This window comes from Tubulanus polymorphus, chromosome 8 (genome assembly GCF_964204645.1).
Source record: "Tubulanus polymorphus chromosome 8, tnTubPoly1.2, whole genome shotgun sequence".
In the NCBI taxonomy this organism is placed as follows: domain Eukaryota; kingdom Metazoa; phylum Nemertea; class Palaeonemertea; order Tubulaniformes; family Tubulanidae; genus Tubulanus; species Tubulanus polymorphus.
Window position 1 is genome coordinate 8,191,222 of NC_134032.1, and position 27,343 is coordinate 8,218,564.

Below are 27,343 nucleotides of genomic sequence, written 5' to 3' on the forward strand. Positions count from 1 at the left end.
CTCCATTTATTATACAAATTTTTATTGAAATTGATTAACACGCTAGAATCCTTTTCATAATCTCATTTTCTTTTGTTTCTTCTCTTTTGAATTTTATATATTCATCTAAATTGCAACCATAGGCGACTGTGTGGATTCCATCATCTAAAATATATCTTTTATCATCAAATGGGTTTAGACTTATCTTCTCTATCTCTTCAATATACATTTCATGATCTTCAGATCTTAAACATTTCATCTTATGTTTTCTAACTTCTTCATTAAATATACAATTGATGCAATCTTTAAAATGAATATTCTTTTCAACAACGCTTTTGGTAATTCCTTTTAACTTTTTAGCTTCATGAGTTTTGGTTTTATATGAATACATTTTAGATCTAATACCAATGAACTCTATCATTTCTTCACCACCTAATTCATCCTTAAACTTCCCAGGAACTTTTTTATTATCATTGCTAAACAATTCATGATCTTTAGGATAGTTACTAAAATCAAAATGATGTTTTAATGTTTTTAAATCATCTGTTATGTTATCAGTTTTTATCTTTAATATGTAACTGTCAGTATCAAAGTATAGAATTTCTATGTGTTTTTCTCCAAAATGGGGTTGTAATATGTTATAGTAAAATTTATACATTAATAACTTTGATAATTCTAAAACCGATGCACCAACATAAATAGGTTTATTGAACTTCATAGAAGTTCTCCTCATTTTAACTGCTGCTAAATTTTCATCAAATATTCTGTTACCTATAAACTTAGGATATGATTGTAAATGCCTTATCCTTTTACCATTACTAACTTACTCAATATCATTTCTATTTCTTATGTTTTCACAAGTCTTACCATAGAATGCATTATTCATTAGTTTGAAGAAATCTTTCTCGAAATCAGTTTTAGCTTCAGTTCTCTGTGTAGTATTAAAATCTATATATTTTTCTAACCATTTAGATTGACTGAATGAAATATATCTATGTACTTTTTTTAGAATCATTCCTTGATTCAAATAAAACTTCAACATTCTATAATGCACAACGTAATTATATTTATCTTCTTGAGTTACCATTAACTTTTCAGTATGAATATGATTATCGGGTTTAATTCTTTTTTGATAATTTGATAATTCTTCATGTTTAACAGTTTTATGTTCGGGACAATATGCTAGATTTCTAGATTTGAATTTAATATTTTCAGGATATTCTAAATCTACAACGAAGAAGTAACCAATATCTGAATCATCTGCAATATCTAGAATTCTTTTCTTCCAATCAAATTTATCAATTTGTAAAACTTCAGTTATTTCAAACATCCCATAAGGTTGTGGTTCCATCATTGCCCAACCATACAAATTATTTGCATCTATATATAATAACTTATATCCAGGGTTATCATTTACATTGAAATATCTATCACCTAATACACCTGAAACTCCTCCTCTTATAGATTTTTCAAATAATAGTAATTGATCTATATTTGTTAACAAATCCATTTTTATATCTGTAAATTTTAATCCACAATCCCATGTTAATCCTGGTGATGAATAACAATGACAAGGATCAATTTTGAAATATTTTAGGTTTACATCTCTAAACCTTTCGAATATATCGGTTAATAATAATACATCTGATTTTAAATATAAATCTACTAATTGTCCATGATTTTTAATTTCAAAATGATTCCAAATATTCAATGTTCTATTATAAACTTCATCTTTAACATATTCATTTTTTAATTCATCATAAAATTGTTCTTTTAATAATTCAGTTATATTAAAATCATTATGATTTTTATAGAAAGAATATGGAATTGCTCCTTTATATCTCATTAATTGAAAATCATCATTATTTGGGTAATATTCTTTTAATATCTTTAATTCATAATCAACTAATGATTTTGATAGATTGTCTAATGAACTACTTAAAAATCTATATGAATCTATAAATCTTAGACAACCAAATTGGAATGATATATAATTCTCAGATGTTTTAGCTAACATTCTAAATTTATAAGTTGGTATTTTATCTTTTGATCTATTTGAATTTAATATTTCTATTTCATTATTGATTTCTTCTATTTTATGACATAACTGTTTGATGAATAAATGTGCATCATATCCTGATAGGTTATGAAATATAACTGGTATAAAGTTAATTTTCTTAGCTTGTAAGTTACAATTCTCATGTGCAGCGCCTCTAAACTTTCCATTCAAATGATCATGATCTCTTACTTTTTTATCTTTATAATTAAATATCTTTTCACAATAATAACATTTATCTGCAAACGCAAATTCTTCTTTATCTTCTTCTGTCATTATAATTTCTATATTTGTATTCAATAATTTACTAAATCTTATTTCATATTCAATTAATAAGTCACAAAAATGATTGATAACATTTTCATTTCTATAATTATAATATTCACTTTCGATTAGTTCTGGATAATTAGATTTAATATATAACCCGAAAGCTGCAGCTGATTGATGAATCTTTTTAATTGTATTTGTTATTGGTGGTTCATCTGAATAATCACTTTCATTAGAATTTAATTTCTTTCTTTTATAATATATATCTTTTCTATCTTTATCTGTTAATTCTTTATTTAATGATTCAAAATCTCCATATATTACAAATGGTACTTTATTTTTGTAATCATATTTTTTGAATTCTAATATTTTATCCTTTTCATTTGGTAAAACTAATTTACAATAATCATGATTATCACATAGTTGTTTATGATTTAATAATGTATTTTCATTACTAAATTTATGTAAACATTTTCTACATAGATATATTTTATGGTGATCATTTTCTGATTTAAAAAATAAATCGATTTGTTTAATCCACATGTAATGATTCTCATAATATAGTATATCTATAACATCATTTGAATCATAATCTTTTGATAGGTATAAAGGTTCTAATGTATAATGTTTAATATTATTTCCTTTTGTATTTGGTAATTTGATTAAATCAAATACATTTATCTTTATATTATTATATCTTTCTATTTTTGGAATATTTTTAATTCTAACAGGATACTTATCTATCTTATAATTATTTTCAAATGGTTTATAATGAGTTAATCTAAAACTATGTGTAATATCTTCTGTTGGATGTAAACAACTTATTATAGCCCATAGAAAACATTTATTATCAAAATTTTGTATATTTATTACACCATTAGTTTTAAATGGTAGTTTAATATAACTTGTTCCATTTATACTATCATCTTTATAATATGATAAATTATTTTCATCAATTGGTTTTGATTTAGTTAACTTATTATATTTTGTGTTATAAACATGTAAAGTTATAAATATTATCTCATCAAATATTAAACCAGATCCTTCAAAATATTTCTCTTCTATTTTAGTTTTTACTTCATTATAACATTTATCTAATTTATCATCTATATGTTGTTTAGATATAATATGTTGTGAATGAGAATTTATATTATATATTGGTTTATCTTCAGATTTTATAAACTTTACTTTAGAAGATATACTTATTTTAGGATATTCTACGTTTGTAATTATTTTTATTATTTCTTTCATATTTTCTAAATGTTTTTTATTTTCTTCTAATGTTTTACCTTTATGAAATTTAAACTCGATAGCTGCTGGACCAATATCACTTTTAAATGCTTCGGTTATCTCTATATCTTTTTTATTATCTAATGAATTAATATAATTTCTTACATCTTCCATATATGGTCTTTTATTGTTTAATTTATTTTTTATTCTTTTAATTGTCTTCTGTTTCTTATCGTTATCATTATCAAAATAATCTTCACCTAAAATATCATTATTCTTATTTCTAATATGACTTATAGATTTTAAATGTTCTTTATAATATCTTTTATCACTGAATGATTGATTACATGTATCACATTTGTATGTTTCTTTTTCATCCTTTAATTCTTCTAATTTATTTTCTAATATATCATCTTTATACTCTAGTTTCAATTTATTCTCTAAATGTGTTATAGTTTTATTGTGTCTTGCTTTTTGGGATTTATCTATATCGATATTACATGTTGGGCAGTAGTACTTATTTGCTTCCATTTTAATACTATATTTTTTATTAAAATTGATTTTAGAAGTTCAATGATTTAAATGTTATTCATATATATATGAATATTTTAAGAGTAATAGGGGTAATGGGCTTTCATATCAAAGGTCGAAAGGTTGAGGTTGATAAATTTTCCAAATGTTAAAATAATAATAATTTCTACTTGAATTAGGAGTGTACGCGACTAATTCAAGTAGAAATTGTTGTTATTTTAACATTTTGGAAAATTTCTCGGGCTCGACCTTTCGACCTTTGGTATGAAAGCCCATTACCCCTATTACTAATGATAACAGCAATGAACGATTTTACGAAGATCATTTCTCATTTCGACCCAGTCAAAACATTAAGAAGAAACCATTTATGCGATAAGCGACGTGCAGCAAAGTAATAGATCTTTCGATATTTTGACGAGTGGCATATCTGACTTCTGGAAGATCGAAAGGGGCGCATGGTGACAAAATTGAAAAGGTCACAGCTGAAGTCACATTTCACCTTCGACGCTTTCGAGCCTCCACTTGTCAGATCGTTCTGATATGCCCTGTCTGTTATGCTCTAAGATGCTGATCCGAACGAATAAGTAACGAGAAATGACTTGCATTGACGTTGTGGCACTTGGCTAATATCTTTTGGTCAGAATTTACGCAAGGCAGGAGATGCCCTTTTGAAATCTGTGACAGCGGCCCTGGCTTGACCCAGCGTGGAAACGCCATGGAACGAGGTACATCGGGCCACCCCATAAGAGAGATCACGCCCCGGGCGAGTGCTCTCTATGCTTCGGCGTTCAATCTCATGTATATCAAGATCCTGCAACAAACCCTTAGTACCATATATCAGTAATTCATACCGGTTGTAAATGTCCGAGTTTCTCAGACAAAGAGAAAGGTAGAAAAGATCACAGTGCGGACTAATGTTAGCTGGGCCTGCAGGGAGATGTTTCTGTCCCTCCAAAGATTTTAGAATATCATTCAGAGCAGCAGTTGCTTGAGCTGTTCTTGCAAGCACTCTCCAGTTTTTATCCCTGCTTTTGCTCACTGATTATCGTTCCAAGGTATTTGACAGATGAGACACAATTTCAGTGACCATCAAACTCTGAATAATGTCACAATCTGAATAACGTCAAAATAGGGGCGGCACCCAGTCCGTGAGTGGGTTATATATAACACCTGTTGAAGACATTTCAGAATAGATACAACCTACTGGCGCATCCAACGTGCAGATCTTCGGTCGGTTGGATTGATCTGATTCTAGCTATGATGTTTATGAACCGGTCCTTGGGTATGTGATTCTTAATCATGGCTTCAACTCCAGCAGGTCAGAAACAGCAGAAACACTCCGCTTAAGGCGTATCCGATGAGGGGAGTAGATAGGCTGTGTGTTTAATGCTCTGATAGATATTTTCCAACCAGAAGATGTTTTACTATATGTATTGGCACCCTTTACGATAAATTATTGTAAGCCTACATCGCATATTCATGATCGATTCAATGACATTGTTAATCTAAATAATGATAAACTTTCACAAAAGCTTCGTTGTGTTAGATTTCAGGGAATTGATTTTCTATCCGCTGTTAACAATAAATCTAACAAATGAATTGTAGCTTTCGTAAAGACTTTAATGATACATATCAAAGTTAAATTGATATTCCAATACGCGAGAGGACACGGTCAGTTTCGGTATTTTATCAGAAAGTCAGTGCGCACTCTCAGACAGTCAGTAGCACACTCTCAGACCTTGGAGTTATCATTGAAGTATTACCCCAAGCTCAGACAGTCACTACACTGTCGGGCAGGCTATAGCCAACGGACTCACTTGATCTGTATGAATCATGAATTCTACTCAGATGCAAATCGGCAGAACTTATAACAGTTTCATCGTTCTCATGTCTGTCGTGAACAGGTCTGGAATCTACCGTGCTGCATCGCTAATCATTCTTCCTATCGTATTTCTGTTTGGAGTGTTTGGAAATTCACTAACTTTCCTGATAATGATAAGTCGCAAATTCCGCGGTTTATCTTACGCTAACTATCTTATCGTTTTATCCCTCAGTGATTCCATATACTGTATCAATTATACACTGATGCCTGTTTTACAGTTTGTTCTTTTGCATTTAAAAACGGGTCCAATATTCATGATGAATTCACTGATCAGTTGCCAAATCTATGAATTCATAATGAACCTTGTAGCCTCTACTAGTTCGTGGTTTATAGTAGCAATATCTCTAGAACGTGCGGCAGTTGTGCTCTTCCCGTTCACATCTCGTTTGATATGTACACCGAGATTCGCTAGATTTTCTACATTGATAATTACTTTAGTAAATGCACTTTTTCTGTATCTTCTTCCTACTTTGTCGATACATTTCCCCGATCAGTTTTTCGGATGTTACTATAGATTATTTGACCAAATAACATTTTTCACCACATTTGTAATCCACGTTCATCTCCTACCGCTTACTTTGATTATTTCATCAAATTCCGTAATAATATTCCAGTTATTCGGAGGTTCAAAAATGGTTTCTTCTGATCAGAAAACTACAAAATCAAAACGTACAACAATAATGCTCGTAACAGTTTCACTCGCATTTGCAATATTCACATTTCCGAACACTATCACTACATTTTTACCAATCTCGCCTGAACAGAGAGATTTTCTTTATGACATATTTGTTCAGTTCCTTGTTTGCAACTACGTGGTAAATTTCTACATATATCTTTTACTGGGACGAGAAATTCGCGAATATTTCTGCATGAAAATCCGCTGTCGAAATTCAGACAAATAATCATTTATTTCAATTTTGATTCACTTCATACAACTTTTTTTCGAATCAATATTCATGTTCTTGTTTTCGCATAAAAGAGAATGATATCTTTGTTTCAAAACTGCCCTAGGCCACGCAAAAAACCCTTGTTTCTTATCAGCTCCCTTTGGGTAAATGACGAGAGCGCAGGTTTGTATTTATTCCTCACTTTAAAAAAAAAAAGAGAAATAAAAAGCCTTACTCCATAAGTGACTCAATGATTTGATGGTGAGCCACAGAGCCATTGAACCTTTATTTAGGATCAGAGAGACGGAGATCACTGCGGCAACAACCCCTTACGTGACTGGCGAATCTGTTGTACGCAGCGGTTGCCGAATCCAGGAAGAAAGACACTCTAAATATTTGGATGGTTATATAAAAGCTGTGGGTACTGGAGTGTGTAATGGGTAGTGTAGTGTGATCTGTGTGCATTTGTGGCCAGCACACAGATCACATTTTTCAACAACACGGAAGTAACGTGTAATAAATGATGACTTGAATTGCATGACTACTTACCACCCCCCCCATTATTGTTGGAAAACTAAACGTTCGGCACTGGTTGGTATAATTTTTTTTTAACGGCCGTTAAGGCTTCATGTTTCGTCTGCAATTCACTGCAAAGTTTTTACGCAACTACGCACATTTCAGTGTTTTTGGCAGCGTTCGTGACTAGCTTCACTGCGGAATTATCATTAATTAACATCGCCATATCACATCATCAACTTATATTGTGCCTTAAAACCCTAACAGCCGAAATAATTGAAATGCACACACGATTTCTATCATTGAAAATTGAGAGAGTGGCCATGTTTGTGTTTGCTGCTTCGCGTAAATCCCGCGCGGAGTGGGGCCGATACGTCCAGGTAATAATGCCAGAGGAAAAATCATGCCATAGGTAAAAAGGCCAGAGGTAGAAATGCATTATGATGATTATGCAAACGTGAGAATTTATGAATATTCTTATTTACACTATGTTTTACATATTGAGACCATAGTTTAACGTTGAAAGCACAGATATAACAAATTTCTAGATAATTGAAATAGAAAAGTAAATTAGTAAATAAGTAATTTATTTAGAAAAAGTCACAAATAGGCATTCAAAACACTGAGAATATATCAGTATTGGACATGATAAATTATGATGGCAAATGTTTAATAAATGACCTGCTAAGCTTCCCCCAATCATCCCATTAAATTTATATCAACACCTCATCCTGGCCACGGCTCAGCAGGATGCCATAATTTTCACTAAAATCATCGCACAAATGTTGTCAAATTGCACCATTTTCCCGAGGATTTTTAAAAAATTTCTAAATGTCGTTCGGACTTCGCCGCTGGGCGACTCGCTAATCGCAGTCTCTTCATTACGTTTTGTCAGCCACCCATTTTTGCAAAATCCTTGATCCGCCACTGTGGTTAGGCATAACAGGACGCAGGAAAACCCTGTTAGCTAACCATTGTCTTCGTGTGGCCTCATATTTCAAGCTGGTTAGCCTAACCACGAATAAACCACTTACCACGGTTAGGCTAACAGGGTTTTCCTGCGCCCGTCCCAGGCTTTGTTTGATAGGAAATAATGGGGTACCAAGGCGAACAACTGAGCCTGCAAAGTTTCGGAACATATCCCTTGCGGAGGAAAATGTGATACAAATGTATGTTAATGCCGCCGGACAGACGACGAGGCTCATCCCCTCGAAATAGTGTCCCCTGGGAAAATATGGGCATGAATTCAGGTCGAATTAATTCGTTTCAAATCCAGGGAGTGTGATGGCAGCGATTTTCAAAAGTGATTGAAACGTTTTTTCCACGTGGTTCTTCGGACGATAGCCTGACACAAACACGTACCTTACTAACGAAACACTAAACTTAATATTTAGTACCATCTACTACAATGATTTATTAACTAATAAATGTAATAATATAATAATATTATTATTATTATTATCATTATATATAATAATAATACATGATAACAAACTATTTACAAAATATGTTCGATTTACCAATTCGTCCATCAGGTGGTGCCCTCTGGTGGTGACATGAAGAAACAATATCAGCGGACGAATATCTACTTCCAATTTTCATGCACTGTGATTGGTAGAATCCCGATCTGCGCTATGATTGGTGGAAAACCCCAGTCAGTTTACAGATTGGGCAAATCTCACATCACAAGACCTGTGATTGGTGGATTTTTATCTATCAGAGTGCGTACAGGAATAAAATCATGCAATTATCAAAATTAAAAAAAAACATTTCCAATTTTGAAAAAAGTAAGACTAAAGAGGATCAAAGTCATCTAGACAAAAAGCCCAAGGCCAGTAGCTCAATAGCTCAAAAGTTGGTCAAAGATAACCGGCGCGGATAAATAGCATAGGCCTAATAACAATGAAGTTTTTAATTGACACTGATTCGCCTATCCGCTGGTTTAAACTCTAGCCAATTTTTGAGCAACTGGCCCCAGGTCTAACATGACTTGTTGCGTGGTCAGGTGTGGATCCTTGAAATTCAGTACGAGTTGGGCCAGCAGGGCTCCGAGTATTGAGTTAGATCGAGGAACTCTACAGTCCAAATAAGTTCACATTTTCGATAATTTCTACTCTATGGGAGCATGAAATAAAGTGTGTACATGCCCATAGGTAGGGGTTGGTAATTTTAATCCCTCTGTACATATAAGTTAAATGCTCAAAAATGCGTTCATGACTGGTTGAAAATCCTCAAAACATTGCATGAACAGCCCTTAAAGACAAATCTAACTCGCATGTGAGACATCTAGTTCTACAGGTATTAGTAAATTATGTCGTTCAAGGTTTGTTTTATTTTTAAATGCTGTTACTAAAAGTGTAAAGGGCCATTGACAACGAAATTGGGCACTTATACCCATGGCAATATGCCAACACAATACCAACTGGATCCAATTGCACAGTTCTCAAAACCAGTCCAATTTCAATGTTTCAAACCTAGTCAAATTCAAGCCGATTACATTGGAAAACCGAGTCCTGGCTGTCACAGTTCTTAATCGCTGAAATTTAACTCACAACTGTAGAAGTGGGGCCTGATCTACTGAAGGACATACGGCCCCGAGGCCGGGATCTTGTCTAGAAAATCCTGATTCTATAATGCAATTACAATATTTCAACATCATTACTACTTAAATTCGGAAACCAGTTCATACAATGTATATGCATATGTACAATGTAGCAGATAGATGGTTACACCTCTTTGTGTAGTGATGTTTGATATGTTTATCTAGTGTTGACACTCCACGCGAAATGCATCCTCGCTTGCCAGGGTTTGATTGCCGCCTGCTGGAGCTCACGCCAATGCAAACCCTGGCTGCGAACCCTTCTTAGTCTATTACATCGCCCACAATTTCTTTGGCGGACGGATTCGGCCCGCTCACCGCCCGCCAGTCCATATATCTAGCCAATCTAATGCCTTTTTACCGGCACAAAGTTTTCTCTATAAATACCACACATCTGATTGGCTAGTTATATAGACTGGTGGGCGATATACGTAATAGACCAATGAACAGTTTGCGGTCAGAGTTTGTGTTGGCGCGAGCTTCAGCGGCGGCAGTCACAACCAAACAAGCGAGGATGCGCGCAATAACTAATGATTTAAATTCCGACACCAGATTTACAAAATCTAAAATATACCACCGGTTACCGGTTCATGGAAGAAATTAACTACGCTGTGCTTAATAACAACAATAACAGTAGACTCCGCTTTATTCGGTCACCAAATGCCGAGTTAAAGAACTTGGTAGCCAGCTACTGAGTTCTCGAACTCAGTAGCCAGATTCCGTGTACATGTATAGGGAACTTGACAGCGCGACACTAAGTTAGGGGCTCAGTAGCCAGTAACTGGAAATGTTTAGCCAGATGCATGCAGCGTAAGGGAACTCAGTAGCCAGATACTGAATTAGGCAAATTGGTTTCCAGATAGTAAAGGAACTCTAATGCTAGATATTGAGTCGATGAACTGTAGACAGATACTCTGTATAGGGAACTTGGCAGCCCGACACTACGTATATTAGGGGGCTAGGTAGCCAGATACTGAGTTAGGCGAATTTTCAGCCAGATACTGAGTTAGGCGAATTGGTACCCAGATACTGAGTCAAGGGAATTCAATAGCCAGATACACAGTTAGGGTAGCTACATACACAACGACGGAACACAAAGTAGCCAGATACTACATGTACAATGATTCAGTTGTAGATTACAATAGCTGTGATAAAACGATAAGAGTAAAATCCCATTCATTTATTTTGGGATTTTACTCATACTACATGTATAAACATTTCACAGTTGCTAATCGGGGAAATTGATGGCGTGATAATAACGTCTCAACGTAACATTCACCCGGGACTCTGTGAGCCGTTTCCGAGATGACCTGAGTAAGGTAGAGTCTACCGTTGATAAAATTTTCCACTGTTTACGCCGCAACTCCACCCAATATTTTCAACCACCAAGAAAAAGAAAACATTTCTTGATTTTCGTAATAAAGGTTTCACAGACAACTTATTAAAGCACACGCACATATAATCAACCGGCACAACATTTATTCACAGCCAATTATCTAAAAGAAGTAAAAAAAAAAGAAGAAAAACCTGGTTAAGTTTGACCCCCGGAACCAGAAACAAGCATTATGGTTGTGGATATTAAACATCGACAGGGCTCGGATTTAATAGACTGGGTATAGAAGTTATCTCTAGGGACAAATGCTAAACCTAGACTCGGTATTATAGTCACAAGATATCGTAGTTATACCTAAGGATAAATCTTAAACCTGGGCCACATTCTATAGATTGGAAATGAAAGTTAACGAGAGGGATGGACCCTAACTGGGACCTGGTTTAATAAGACAGGGTATCGAAGTTATCGCAAGGGATAAATCCTCAACCTGGGCCCAGTTTACAGACTAAACCGCCTCAAGGGTTTTAAAGTATATATAACTCAGCTCTGTAAAAGTGATAACCAAAATAAAACAGTAGACTTTCGATAAAATAAAATGAAGTCGAGGATAAAATCCAACACAACTGTGAAACTACAAGTTCATGTCAATCGAACCTTTTCGGACAAATTCGAACCCTTCTCTTTTCGACGGAAGTTTGAGTCGATTTTAGCACTATCATTTTCAGGGTATACGTAAATGTATGTACAAAGTGAATGAGAAAGAAAGAAAATAAAAATAAATGCCACATTTCAGAAAATAATAAACCGTTTCAGCACATTTAGGGCTAAATATTTATATATGTATATAGATATATCGATCATTCTTCCCGTTAAAATTACTCTGATTTTTACACTGAACAAAAAAAAAAAATATTCATATTTTGGAAGCACGCCGAAACTCTGTTGGAAGTCCCCACACCTCAAAATTATTGAGAATTGACGGTTAACCCTTTACCTTTGACACCCTTCCCTTAAAAAGACAATTTCAACAACACCTCGCAAATAGGCACCAAAAAAAAAACAACACCCTAAACATGAAGACAAGAATACGCAAAGCAGGGGGTCTTTTCACAGAACGACTAATACAGGTATCAATCCGCAGCCCGAGATGAACCCTTTAGACATTCATCATTTCAGTGTAAAGTCCGGCTATCGAAAGGGTCCTGATAGAATATCCAATGTTCGTACTTCATTTCCGATTGAAAATTTCTCGCGCGAATAGTTTTGAATCAACAAGCGAAGTGTCGACTAGCTAATTTTTTAAGAAAGCGCGCCGATAAACTGTCTAATGGCCGGAGTTTGTTGTCAATTCTCACTTCAATTCGAAATACGGTCAACCTCGCTTATATTCGTCGTCGGTTAATTTCTAATTTAACTACCTAATTCGTATAAAAATGAAAGGTTCCTTGTTTTTTCCTTTGTTATTCCCTTTAGTTTCCATCGGATAATTCGTAATTCGTAAATCATAGCTATATCTACGGTCCCTTTTCTTAAAAAGAATTGAAAATGGGACGCATAATTTGTATTCCATTGTTCCGCCTGCTGGCAGTGATTGGCAAGCTTATCGATTACTTGTCAGTCATTGCTACTGAGCGTGCCATAGCCTCGCGACGTATTTTCACGCCACTTAAGTCTAACAATAAATGGTTGTGGCACGCGGCGTTTGTTCCAATGCCAGTGGAAACAATTTTTAGCACGTTTTTTTTCTTATTCGTAGTTTATACAAATTAATAGATAAATCGATTATTTCGCGAATTATACATGATTCACAGAAAGTACCAATTAGGTATAATCCGTATTTCTAATTCATAGAAAAAACCACGGTTCCAAGAGATACGAATCAAGCGAGGTTGACCACATCTCGGGTGAAGTGCTGAACACACGCGAAACGTCGACGATCACAAATCGTACGAATGATAATATAGCGTTCAAATTGCGAAGAGGTGCGGAGTCTAGATTGCAGATTGATACGACGATAACAATAAGACGACGACGTAGAAACTTATACGAAATATTATCGAGTCATTCCATGAAACGAGCACCTGGCTTTAATAAACCAACACGTTACAGATCTACGAAAGAATTTCACGTCGACAAGAGAAGCCGGTGAAACGGTGCACATCAATTTGTTTGTTTGTGGCTAATCGTATTTGTTTTATCGAAGGCTTTTTATTGTTCAGTTTCGCAAACGATGGTGACATGTAACACCAGACCAGTGTTCCGACTGACCGTTGGCCAAAATGGTTTCAGGGCCTGAGTGACCTCAGCCGGGCCAAGGTCCAGTTTTTCAAAGATATTTCTGTCCCAAATTGATTTGATAGAAGTTCAACTAATGAATGAAATCAAATCGATTAAGTTTGAAAGTTTCTCATGGACCTCAGCTGGGCCAGGATGATCCTCAGGGGCCGGTTGCACAGTCATGGCTTAGACTTAAGACCAGTCTAAGACCAACTTAGTTCTATAGCCAATCTAACAATTTAAGACCAGTCTTAAGATTTAAGACCACTTTTTGACTTAAATCATGACTGTGCAACTGGCCCCTGGTGCCTTACCAGCAAGGATAATCCCCTGGAACCTCAGCCCGGCCAGGACAATCCCCTAGTACCTCAGCCAAGCCGGGATAATCCCCTAGAACTTCAGCCAGGCTAGGATAATCTCATGGAACCTCAGCCCGGCCAGGACAATCCCCTAGTACCTCAGCCAAGCCGGGATAATCCCCTGGAACTTCAGCCAGGCTAGGATAATCTCATGGAACCTCAGCCCGGCCAGGACAATCCCCTAGTACCTCAGCCAAGCCGGGATAATCCCCTGGAACTTCAGCCAGGCTAGGATAATCCCCTAGAACCTCAGCCCGGCCAGGACAATCCCCTAGTACCTCAGCCAAGCCGGGATAATGTCCTGGCACCACAGCCAAGCCAGGATAATCTACTGGTACCTCCGCCAGGCCATGATAATCCCCTGGTCCATCGATCAGACCAGGAAAATCACTTGGTCTGATTTTATTGTTCATATACATGGAAATCCAAATTTGTTCATGATATTGTAGGCCTACAAATTCAACAATAAATCGATTTGTTAATTCGCTCGTTATTTCATATCAAACATAAAACTATTTGAAATTATGAGTGGGGGGTTTTAGGTTTTTGGTTAAGACATTTTGGAACGAAATTTTAAATAAAAACAATGCTCAAATTCTATTTTTAAAGACCACTTCGGTGATGCATAAAAATCAAAATACGTATCTATTCAGTGTCGGGCAAGTTCCACAGTTTTGTTACATTCTGACACTCTAGGATTGACTTATTCAAAATGAATGTACATCGGTATTTGAAATTTACAATTTTAAATCAAAATTACTTGATTTTCACACAAATTTTCAGTAAAAATTAGTACATTTTCAACTACTTTTAACTCAGCATTCATAATTAGTTCATTTTTAAATACCGGTATATTAACAACGTAACTCTAGTCCAAATCTGAAAAGTTCATCACCTCAAAACACCGTGGAACTGGGTCCGAGCCAAATGAGCTACGCAACGCATTCATCATCATTAAAAAAAGGCTGCCCGAAAAAAATGCTCAAGTCTTTCATCTTTTCTTTTTAACCTTAACGTCGAGATAAGCTGCCTTTAAAATCAACTTTCGTCTCTCTCAATAATACAACGAATAAAACTCGACTTCAAGAGAGAGATAGCTAGAGAGAGAGTCTGTTATATGAAAGCGCTGAATAAAAAATAACAGCGAAATATTTTCTTCGATAATCATGTTCTAGGTTAGGTATCGTTTTCTTTCGTTCTTCTCGGATCTAATTCAGTAAGGAGAAAATGCATAAACATAGAGACGGAGATTTTTCAAAACGGGTCATATTTTTCGTATCCTCTTTAAACGACGACGGTCTAGCAACAGCGGGATGCCGCGAAGAACTGCCTCTCTATTTTCGTAGGAACGAAGCGCATTTAATCTACGATATAAATTCGAAATATTCAAGATCTTGCAAGACAACAAACATAAATGAACGTATCAACGTGTAAATTACACCCAAGCATGAATTACGCGTACAAGTCAACAGCGTACACGTCATTTTCAGGTCAGAGCGCATGATCATATTACATGCTATATCGACCATGTTCAAGTCATATTAGGCGACAAAAACATTGATACCTTGTTTCTCATTATCGGCCGGGTCATTTCGTGAATTGCGATGAAATTAGTAATCGGTTTATTTCAATAGCTGCCGGGTCTGTTATGGTAAGCTTGACTGCGAAAAGTAATGCACAGGATATACCTATATAGACAAGCGGCCGGGTCAACTTTTAAGCTCAGCAGAAATGAGAAACGAGTTATCAATTTTTGTAGCGTTACATGTAGCGTTACAAGATTGCATGTATACGTTATATCGAACACGCAAATGCGCAAAAATGTGTGAAAATATACCGTAAAACCCGGCAAATCAGGATCATTCGAGACCGATACATTTTTCGTTTTCCAGTGAAATTTCAGGGCAGTTTCGGGATTTTTTGGGGAGGTGGGGGTGGTGCACACGCCCTGCACCCTCTCTTAGGGTATGCCCCTGGTTAATACGAATGAATTACAGATAGAACAGATCCGAATTGAGCTGGTTTGACCGATATTACAGTTCCAGTACATGAAGATGCGCAAACGTGTCCATCTTTTTTACTACGTACCTCAAGCACATGTCAATTACATGTATCGAAACATGTAGGTTACATGTGCAAGTGAGAAACAGCGCACCTTAAACGCAATTACTAATAATTTCACAGCCAATATTTGCTAAGGTTACGGTCACACCGAACCAGTTTTAATCTAATACACACACATTTGTACTAAATACACTATACAGAATCCTGTATTAATACAAAGTTTCGTATTAAATCGGTATCATTAAAGTCCGTATGATGTACATTGTACTTGTATGTTCTTGTATCCAAAACGAGTGATTCTTGTATTGACACTGGATCCTGTATAGCATTGTGATACATATCAATGCACAAATACATATTCTGATATCAATACAGATTCATGCATTGATACATATTCTCGTACTGATACAGATTTCTGTGATTCCTAAATGTATCTACACATATTCTTGTATAAAGATTTCTGCAATAATACAGACTCATGTATTAAAACAGATTTCTGTTTCAATACCGATTCATATATTAATACAGATCGTATTAGTATAGATTTCTGTATTAATAAAGATTCCCGCAGATTAATACAGCTTCATGTATTAATACAGCTTCTCATATTACCGGTAATACGAATTTCTGTATTTTTTGTATATTTCATACAAATTCTCGTATCGACGAAAGATTTCCGTATAAATACAAATTGATACATCGAGACGAAGCCCAATACAATTCTGTGTGCGTAACCATCACCTCACCCATACACAAAGAATACACAAATAACATATTATCATTTCGTTTCATTTATACAGAATTTACAACGCCGATGACGACACATTTGATATGATGAATTCAGTGTGAATGTTTTTAACTGAAAGCAGCCGAACGTACGTGTGTCGGATATTATATATATATATATATATATAAATCACCACCGGAGTTCAACACAAATTCATCCATCCCCAGCCGCGCCCCGGTGGTAGCTGCCTTCTCACTTTTTTATTAAAGCTACACAGGTTCACTTTAGCTGCAACGTTTATTTAACCGATCTTTTTTTATTTCTAACCGGAGCCAATTTCATTGGAACCATGGCGGTTCGAAATTACGTACCGCAATTTCCGTGCGAACCCCAGCTTTACACTTAACAACTTTTGTTTATATTATCAAAATGTCACAGAAACAACCAACGTGTATAAATATAACCCTCTTGGCAGACAGATTTGACCCTGCTGGGTAGACAGGCTGACCACTGGGCAGATCGAAGCGCTTAGCAGACGAACTGACTTGACCGCTGGGCACATTGAACTCCGGAAAGATACTTGACAACTACACAAGCTGTCCGCAGCGATGAAGACAGGATGACCGCTTGGCAGATAGACTGTCAGCTGGGCAAATCGACTGACCACTGGCCAGACCGGCTAACTGCTGGGCGCAAGACAGAAACGTGATTTAAATCAGTTAGTGTACATAGCACATACAGTAAACACTCAACAATTGATAAATTATAGTGATACATAAAACTTCAATCGAAAAAAACCTCGATTCATTCTTACAACTTATAGTAGAGGACATTAAAACATCTGAATGCAACACGGCGAACGATTTTCAAGTTGCTTGCAATAAAAATCTAACGAATATTCCCCTGGTTTCCCGTCGAAACGCTTCAAAACGTCATCCCAAAAACTTGACATTTCGTTGACTTTTTAGTTCCGAAAATTATACGTAAGACTTATATTCTACTTTTGAGTCAACGACCACGAGTGTCTCCGTGGCCAGACATACTTTTCATTCTGAAAATCTGTCTTTGTAAACTCCCTCCCGAATCCGTCTGTGCTTAAAACCGATCAAGAATTTCAACTGGTAAACTCTCTCCAGAATCTGTCCTCTCCAACTAAGAATATCTGCTCCTCCCTCTTTTTCTCAGTGTACTCAAGCAAAATACATAACTTTCAGAGTATCAGGATGAACAGTGACAGCGCGAGCTAACGCAAGTTCATTTCGTTCTTCGCTCGGTCCCGACTGTTGACTTCCTTCTCCGCTACAAGAATATAACAAGTAAAACAATGATTTATTAACAGGAGGTCATTAGGAGCATTTGTGGAGGCAGCCAAATAACGTATATGCTCCATTAAACCTTCCCTACAGTATAACCGGACCCCCCTGAAGTAATCGGGCCCTGAAGACTCAGTTTCCATCCAGTCTCCTCTTTCAATTCCACATCAAGGGAGAAAGGGATCCTATTAACACGCTGAGCGGCGTATGGGCGAGTGGTTAGAGCATTCGACTCTGGGAAGCCAGGTCGTGGGTTTGAACCCTGTTCATTACTGTAGTCTCCCCGGGTAAGACACTTATCCCAATTGCCTTTATCCACCCAGGAACAAGTGCGTACCCCGTCTGATAGACTCCTGAGCACCTAGTAGATGCTCGGATGTTACTTCTCCCCAGGTACAGATAGCTGATGTACGGTTAGGATTCAAGTTATAGGCTGGAGGTAACCATGCGAATTAAATGGAAAGTGCATTTCAGACCTGCCTACCCAGAATTATTACGGCCAGTGGTTTCAGTAGTAGTAGGGCCAGTCAGAGCGTAGTTTTTTGCCATTTTTCCTAGATCGTATTCAGACTCTTCTGAGAGTAATTTTGACTTCAGCTTTTCTGTCAAAATTGTTAAAGCACTGTTAAAAACACCTTCAGTTGCACTCGGCGATTAGCTCAGATGCTTTTGCTTCAGCTTTAGTAATATTTCGTTTTAAAGCAAGTTCAGATGTTTCTTTTCGTTTTAGTAAACAATGTTTGGATTGAAGGTGTTTTTAACAGTGCTTTAGTCAAATCCTTGTGTTTCTATGTGCCTACGACAATCCGACTGCCCGCACTGAGAGCATGATATATTATTGCACGTCGAACAGTATGCGGCGCAAAGGACTGTGGGTGAACTTAGTCTCTGCAATGTCTGCGTTCGAATCCCACACAGATAGCTGATTAAAAAATTAAACCCGGTAATTTTGTCTACTATAGCAATTATTTTTTTCTCCCTGAATTATCTGGTCATTTTTGATCACCCGATGCCTCTACATTTGTATAGCCTATGGCCACGCCACCAAGTACAGCGCGCAACATTGCAACACTAAATGTACTATAGTATATGCCAGCCCTGTTATCAGTGCATGTGTGTGTGTTCTGTGTACATACGTAGATGTGTACTCAAGATTAATACAAAGAAGAGGTGCGCTAATCGATAAGTCAAACTACTTCATCACTGTAAAAGGCTATAATGTATTGGCGGTAAATACAGTGATTTAGAGAGATCACCGCTCGTATTATGGCTACCAGAAATCACCGATCATGGTATTTTTAGGTGATAGTGATGAAAATCGTATTTTCTAAAGTCAGGTCGTAGCCTCGTAATGAGGCATGAATTACCGTAGAAACTACGGCGATATCATATGGGTAGGCAGGTCCGGCATTTGAACATATTGTATCACAGTCGAAAATGCGCTAGAGAAATTAAATAGCTATTACTACTGTTACTATTACCTGTCATGTTCCTTTTCGACGAGATGGTATCTGGCTCTGAAGGCGACGAGATGTGCATAGTAAGCGGGAGCCGGTATCGATACGCTACGTGTACACCGTACGTACGTATGACACAACTGATACGTTAACATCTGCAGCTGATCGGCCGAAAATCCGCAATCGTCCCATAATACGTGGTAATGCGACGGACGCGACGTACCCTACGAAATAATAATGACACATATTCGAACCTTTATAGCCTTTAAGGGATGTGAGGGGAAGCAAGCGTTCTTACAGATCAGGGAATCCAAAATCTCTGACCCCCCTCACCAAAAATTCCAATTACACCATAAAACATCCCCAGTGGCGGCTGTTTCTTATCAATATATTCATCGGGCCGCTCGTCACCAGCAAGATTGCGACAAGATACCAAAAAATCTAATTTGGCGCTGATTTTCAAGAAAGCAGTCAGAATTCCCTGTTGTTCCACAGTAAATCTAGTATTCCCTAATCTGTAAGAATTCTGGGTAACCCTACGATATAAAACCCAGCAAAAAATATTCACATTTCCGTTTCACATATATCCTAAGGGTTGGTGATGTTCAACTGTTGTTGTATAATGGAAAGTTGTTGGTTCAAATACAGTACAAATTTGATGATTGTCATAGGGGTATTTATGGTAGCAGCCATCTTTCTGGAAGTGTGTATTTTGGTAATTCGATGATGTCATAGGGGTTTTTGGAAGTGTCTACGGTACCTAGGTATCATGTAATTCAGCCATATTACCTAGGGAGAGAGCCAATAAGGTAATCAATTCGCGACGTCATAGGGGGAATAATGACAGATGAAGTACAGTTCAACTGACCTGTATACCGGCGTGACTGCACAAATAGAAATCGAACTCAGTAGGATGCGTAATACCGACGTCGACGGTAGTACCGGCTGGAATATTACCGCTTTTACCGATCTGATCTTTACGATCGGCGCAGAACAGCCGCGTGTGATGTCGCTTCTGTACGACGATATACGTGATACCGGGCTGGTATTCTAACTCTAACTGCATGCACGCCTTACGCACGGCCACCAACTCATTCTGTAAAACCTACAAAATTATTTGTTATATGCAACCGTTACGTTTAATTGATTGTGATTAACATTCGATTTTGTTTGTCTAGTGTTAGATTTCGATAACTGTCCATGATTTTGAGGAAATAGTGGTCGTACACTGGTACACTGGATCAAAATGTGCATAGACTGATTTTCAAATCACGTAGGTCTCAACTATGGAACTAATGCAAAAATGAGCTTAAATTGGTCTCATCTTCAGTCTCAACTGTGTAACTGAAGCAAAATGAGATGAGCCTGGTCTCAGCAGTGGTCGTAAACTATGCACCTTAAGCAAAATAAAGTCTTATCTAGTTTCCACTGTAGAAATGAACCTATTAAAAGTCTAGTCTGATAATGTCTTAGATCTCAACCGTAGAACTAGACGCAAATGTGCTTAGACGACCGTTCTTATCTTTTAAGTCTGAAGCGTTGTTTCTTACCCCGGCTGTCTGAAAGCTGCCCTCGCTGATACCGCTACGGTAGAATATGATCCGATTCGGTTTGAACCTCGTCGATTTGTAAAACTGGATGAGTAATTCGCGCACCATCGCCGACAGATCCTGTATGATCTCCTGACGGTGTCTCTGAATGCGTACGGTTGCCGAATAGCGACTCGGGTGTGCGTCCATACTACCAACAACCTGCGGGTGAGAACGTTTGCAAGAAACTTTCAATATCACATTTCATACGACCGATTTACAGCCATTTTCTAAATATTACTTGGAATATGGGTCCCGCCAACCAGAATACCACCGAAAAATATCATTAGCCGATATCGATGATCGTTACTTTAAAACTTATAGACCTCTAAATACCCTGCCCGTGGACATGAGAACAGTTGATGACTTTGAGACTTAAGAACTTAGTTAAAACCTGGCTATTTTAAAGGGCCTTCAGAGAGAAAGCACAGCAAGTGAATTTATCAGAATAGTGCTTTGCTAAAGACTTTCATCATTATTATCATTATCTTTCAACACAAAATTATTTCCAGTCAATCATCATGTTTCCACCTTAATTTTTCAGGAAACGAAATATTTTTCTAGATATTCCAGTCTTAATTGCCGGCCTAACAGTTGGCGAAAGGTTAGTTTTCTTCGTTTCTCAGATCATTTGAATTTAATTCAAATTTGTTACTCTTTCTTCAGGGATGAACATGGAAAAAGGCAAAGGTGAGAGCATGAATTTCTAGATAGCAGACACTTGATGACGGATGCTCGAGAATATTTGATCTTTTCCTGAGTTTATGTAACGGGATGGCCACTTTTCGCCCCTCGGGGTATATTACAAGGATCAGAAGTCAAAATAAGGGGACATATATTTGCGCACAGGACCACCCTCAGCCCCCGGACTATTGTACATGGAATCACGTATTGATAAAGAAACACCCAGCCGATAACATTATCAAAATTCTCCAAATTTTCCAAGTTTTTGGTAACATTTGTCAAATTCCTGAATCCTAGATTTTTCTGATTCCCCGAGTTTTCCAGGTTTTTTAGGTCAGTGACCACTTTGTGTAATCATTTTCATACCGAGATTTCAAAAAAGTAAGTCGGAGGCAATAACGATGAATCAAGAATGACGTTAAAAAACAATTTGATTCTTCTTTGTTTATCCAAATAATTGATGATTAAGAGTGTGGATAGGTACTTACAGCTGCAATGGAAGGTTTGGCCGTATCGCCAGCCGGGGGGTGGGTCACATCAGCACCAAGGAAAATCACAGGCTCATTAAACACAGGAGGCCTGAAACGACAAACATCACCATTGTAACTAACGTACGAGACGTTTCGAACCTCTTTCGATGAATTTCGCCTCCGGGTAGATTTCCAATCAGGTCTCCATCTTCATCATGAATGAACCCTGCCTTTGCAGTGGGCAGGGGTGGATCCAGCCTGTCGCAATTTTTCACCCCCGTTCCCTTTTGAAGATACAATGGCAATATTTTTCATGTTTATGTCAAAAGCAAGCTCTTTTAAGCACCTTGGAGACACGCTATGAACCCTATACATACCAGGCTTCCTTTTTGTTCTAACCAAAGCCTATCATCCTTTAAAGCAGTCAGATTCTAATTGGCCCTCCCCATGTTAGTTTTTACAACCCTCCATTAAGTATGGCCATTTTCTAAACTTACCGTATAGCAGGCAATAAGATACTGTTAATTCCTCCTAATTTTACGTTTATTTTCAAGCACAAATTGGACAGAGTTTGCGGAGACGTTTTGTTAACATTTTTCGCTTGCACGCACTGCGTCGCCATGCCGATCAGAATGTCACCGACGCGTTTTACTTCGGCTGAAACGATGAAAGGAATGACGTGTGAAAATGGGGAGCACCTAGAAACTATAAGCACCGTGATGGGAGAGAGCATCAATAAGGGCGACTGGTAGACTGATGTTGAGAAGCGAAAACCCATAGCTAACAGCAGCTATTATCATAGAAAATCCAAAGACTTGAATGCCAATAAATGCAAATACTTGAATGCCTTGAATGAATTCCAATACGGCTTTTCCCCATTACAAGCTCTTACGTATCTAAATACAAATCATCTGGTATCAAAATATCTGCAAAATAATCCTTGCTTAAGTAGCCATTTATCTTATATGTAACTTGCAGATAGTTGAACCCAGATTTCTTATACGTAGCCAGATGAATTTCATCAGTCGAAATGATCAGAATTAAGGGCTTCTTACTGTTTGACGAATACGGAACAAATGATTCAGAATTATTCTGACAAATCCAATGGGCCTAAGGGATTTTTGTTAGTCATTAGGCATTGCCGTGTTGAGCAAGACTGAGAAACTGAGAGTTTTACTGGACGTACCGTAGACGGGCGTTTTACCCGGCAACACGACGACGATCAGTTGTAAGCCGGCGTACGTGTTCTTGAGGAACCGGAACATCGGCTCGACCTGGTCGTGTCCAGTCGCGTATTTACAGAAACACGGCTGCCCGACGATCGGCATGCCGGCGTCGTTTGAGATCCTCTGTAGCTGCTGCGTAAAGTTCCTGGAAAAAAAACACTGCATGGAAAATCGGCGTCATCATTTCCCTCGAAAGAATTAAACAGATTCCGATGAACATCGTTTTTTTATGAGGTTCTCGATAAGACTACAGGGATAATTGATGTAGTATCGTAATCTAAAACCTACGTTATGGTTACAACTATTTTTAGTAACATCGTATTTTCCTGGCCAACCTCACAATTTTAATATTTTTCTGCAAACCCACGATACTCGCAAAGTCGCCAATTTCCACATCTAATAATCCCCGAGTTTTCTATGATTTTTCCATGTGATATTACACAAATTTCCCTTAGTTAATCAGAGAAGTTTCTATGTCTAAAAAGATAGATTTCATTCATCTTTCATTGAATCATGTATACATGAAGAAACACCCTAAGTTCCCAATTCCCTATGCTTTCCAGGTTTTTTGGTAATATTTGTCAAATTCCTAGATTTTTTCTCGATTTTTCTGATTCCCAGAGTTCTCTAGGTTTCCAGGTTAAAGCCATTCTGAGGGAATGAAAACTGTTAGGAACCATCAAGGGGGATCTCAAAACTGTTAAGTACCCGCAAATGGTCTAGAGATTGCCATGCACCTAAAGGGGTATTAGAAACTGCTAGAGGTATATCAAGAGGGTCTAGAAACTGTCAGGTAAGGGGATCTAAAATCTAAAACATTCATAAAGGTCCTTGAAACTGTAAGATATTGTCAACGGGGGTCTAGAGATTGTCAGGCACCTTCAAAGGTTTCTAAAGTCATTTTCTTATTATTCATCTAAAATTAATCACTATTCATACCTCAATGCGTCCTCACGGACCGTCCTCTGAGGCGCAAAACAAGCGATAGCCCAAACACGAATTTCAATGCCGCTATAAAACTGTTTTCCCCTCATGTCCCAGACACCTTGATTCGGTACGGCTTGAGCTCTAGTTTGCTGTAGGAAAGAAAATCGAGAAAAATAACTTTGGAAACAATTTCATGAGATCCCAGAAAATATCAAATACCACTCATGTTACCCTGCCAGAAATACTTACTCTGCCTCCGTATTGAAGCCGTGGTGGGGCGAGTACGCGACCTTGAACTTCTGTCATCTGGTTGGCCACGCTAAGGCCGAACGTCTGCAGATATCGGTCGTTATTGAAATCAGCTTTTCGCACCTACAAAAGTCGAAAAGAGATTTTTCTTAAAATTCCAATGGAAAATGGATTATCATTTTTTGGATTTATGCTCTTGAAATTTTATGAGGTTTTGCACTCACCACCAGAAGGTGTGAATAATAGATGGTTTTACGTTAGTCAAAATTAGTTCATTTTCAATTTTCAACTCCTTATATTAAGCTCCAAAAAGATTCACGATTATATAAACTACTGTTTGGTGAAGCTTTCATCGATCAGATTAACTTCATACAGAATTCTTTGAAACGTTGACAAAATTGAAACGCTGAAAGATTCACTACCAGCGACACCTCGCGGATAATCACTCAGTAATATCCTCTATTGCGACAGTTTGATGCCACACTGCACACTAGCACACCTAGTGGATCCTCACTCGCCAAAAGCGGATTCCTCGCTTACCGCTGTAGCGGAGCCAGTACCCAATTAAAGACGCATACTTACTAGCGTGTTTATTTCTTTCTCGCGGTCGGGAGCCGAGCGTGCGGTCGCCTGAAATGAAACATTGAGCGAAATCGTTAATTACAGTAGTGACTGATGTAAATTATGTTTTCAGTTATGGAGACAATCTCGCGACTGTTCTTTTTGGAAATCGATCTGCTCAACAAACCAGATTGTTTATTTACGCACCTTGATCATTGTTGACGTCTGTAAGTCTGTGAGTTTTTTGATGCAGCGTTGACCTCCGACAATATTACACACCTAAAATCATCGCACAAATAAATCGTAAACATCTTCATCAATCTGCAACAGTGGACCCTGCAACCCCTCAGTCAGACATTAGATACTTTATTACCATTCCTCCAATTTAAGGCGCTTCAAGGGTGGCCACTTCTATTTGACTTTTCCCTGACTATTCCGTTACATGCACGTTGTTTTCCCTGACCTGATCTGCTAAGAATTCAATCAATTAACACAGTCAAATACGTACGCTGACTCGGAAACTGTTCGATTCTACGCTCGATCTAGCTATCTCAACAAATTTCCCTGATTTTTAACTTTTTAACAAAACTATTCCCTGACTTTTTTAAAGAAAATAAAATTCGCCAACTTTTCCCTGATTTCCAGAAGTGGCCACACAAACATTTTTGGAACTTCACCGGAAGAATGAACTATAATCACCGGATATCAGACATTTTATCAGCGCACTTTCAAAGAATGAGTGTCCACACTACGTCATGTGTGTTACATGAAATTGAATGACCGGTACAAACATTAGGCGTTATATTGGCCGACTTTCAGAAAGTGATCGCTACAATGCTGAATGTCCGAGAGGATGCCATTGTCAGGCTGCATTACTTTCTGTGTATTTCTACCTTGTTCCCACAGTTGTATGAATTCAAAAATTCTCAAATACTTACTTCCAGAGGTAGATATGTATGTTTCTGCTCTTGTCCCACTTGTAAACACGGCAAATGTGGATACCTTTAATAAAGAGGAATCACAAATTTAGGGGATTTACAAGGGTATTATTTGGGGGCAATTGTCCTAATAGGGTGTGTGTGTGTGGAACTTGGGGAAAATATGAGTGCTTCTTCAGAAGAGGTACTTACATCAATTTCATCTTGTATCGTTCATGGAAGTATTTAGCGACGGTGCATTCTATAGTTTGACCCGATTCCAGTTGTAACGGAAACCTGCAGGAGTAAAACGAGCATAAAGTGACTAAAAAGATTCACCGAGACTTGAAGTAACTTCGCTTTATCAAGAGAGTTCACAGAAACTATTTCAGTTGAACAGTAGCGAGAAAATAGTTTTCAATGAACTGGTGAAGTTCATTTTAAAAGTAGGCGCAGTACTTCTGGAAGAAAAGTCCAGAAGATAAGTAGTTAATGCATGTGGGAAACTATTTGAAGAATAGCTATTTAAGTAAATAGTTCCTTAAATCTGACTCATAATTGGTGCACCGCAAGAGTTTTGGGCTCATTACTGTTGATTTTCATCGGGTATAAACTTACGATTGCGTTTGCGCCGGTCTTCGCGTAACGTTACAAACTCGATATTTACGTTTCATCGTACCGCAGTGCGTGATTTCGACTTTCAGACCTGTAAATACTGTTCATATGTTACTACACTGCAATCAAACTATATTCAACGTGAATATTTTCAAAATAATCAAAAATTTCGCTCTAAAAATGTCTCACATGTCGTATGGAACTCGGGCCCCTAAAACCGGCAGAACCTATAATAGGCCAATTCCATTATTCATCATGATCCAGTTCCACAGTTGTCAGTTAGAGTTAACTCTGAGATTAAATCAGTTCATTTTCAATGAGTTAACTTTTGAGTCAAATACTAACTCACAACAGCGGAAGATGTGTCATGATTCGAACCTAATAGCAACATTTTAACGGAACTTTGACCATTGATTATGGGAATCGTTGTTCATGGATCTGCATAAGGGAATTCTTAGTGGGCAAAGGTGCGTATGTCAAAGGGGCAAGTGTTTTATAGAGTAAGGAGGCAGGAGGTAACGTTGTATTTTTTTGGGATGGAGAGGGTAAATATTTCAGGTAGATGGCTTGTGGCTGAAGTCAATAAGAGGAACGAGTATTTTTTAGGAGGGGAAAAGGGTCGAGTATT

General features: G+C 37.3%; 1 protein-coding gene across 2 annotated transcripts in view; it reads right to left on the minus strand.

Annotated features, from left to right (window-relative positions):
- Positions 1–8,838: 8,838 nt before the first annotated feature.
- LOC141910043 (protein argonaute-2-like) overlaps positions 8,839–27,343 on the minus strand; it is a 37,376-nt gene continuing 18,871 nt past the window's right edge. Inside the window, exons 7-20 of one of the 2 annotated variants that reach the window (XM_074800743.1) lie at positions 26,719–26,806; positions 26,314–26,397; positions 26,122–26,185; positions 25,391–25,462; positions 25,205–25,252; positions 24,623–24,745; positions 24,386–24,522; positions 23,407–23,591; positions 22,718–22,877; positions 22,239–22,329; positions 21,028–21,228; positions 20,346–20,582; positions 19,502–19,701; positions 8,839–18,006 (exon numbers count right to left, since the gene is read on the minus strand). In XM_074800743.1, the coding sequence (XP_074656844.1) occupies positions 17,898–18,006; positions 19,502–19,701; positions 20,346–20,582; positions 21,028–21,228; positions 22,239–22,329; positions 22,718–22,877; positions 23,407–23,591; positions 24,386–24,522; positions 24,623–24,745; positions 25,205–25,252; positions 25,391–25,462; positions 26,122–26,185; positions 26,314–26,397; positions 26,719–26,806 (1,799 nt within the window). In that variant the 3' untranslated portion in view covers positions 8,839–17,897. Of the gene's footprint in view, positions 18,007–19,501; positions 19,702–20,345; positions 20,583–21,027; positions 21,229–22,238; positions 22,330–22,717; positions 22,878–23,406; positions 23,592–24,385; positions 24,523–24,622; positions 24,746–25,204; positions 25,253–25,390; positions 25,463–26,121; positions 26,186–26,313; positions 26,398–26,718; positions 26,816–27,343 lie in introns of both variants that reach the window. The other variant, XM_074800742.1, reaches the window with a different exon arrangement.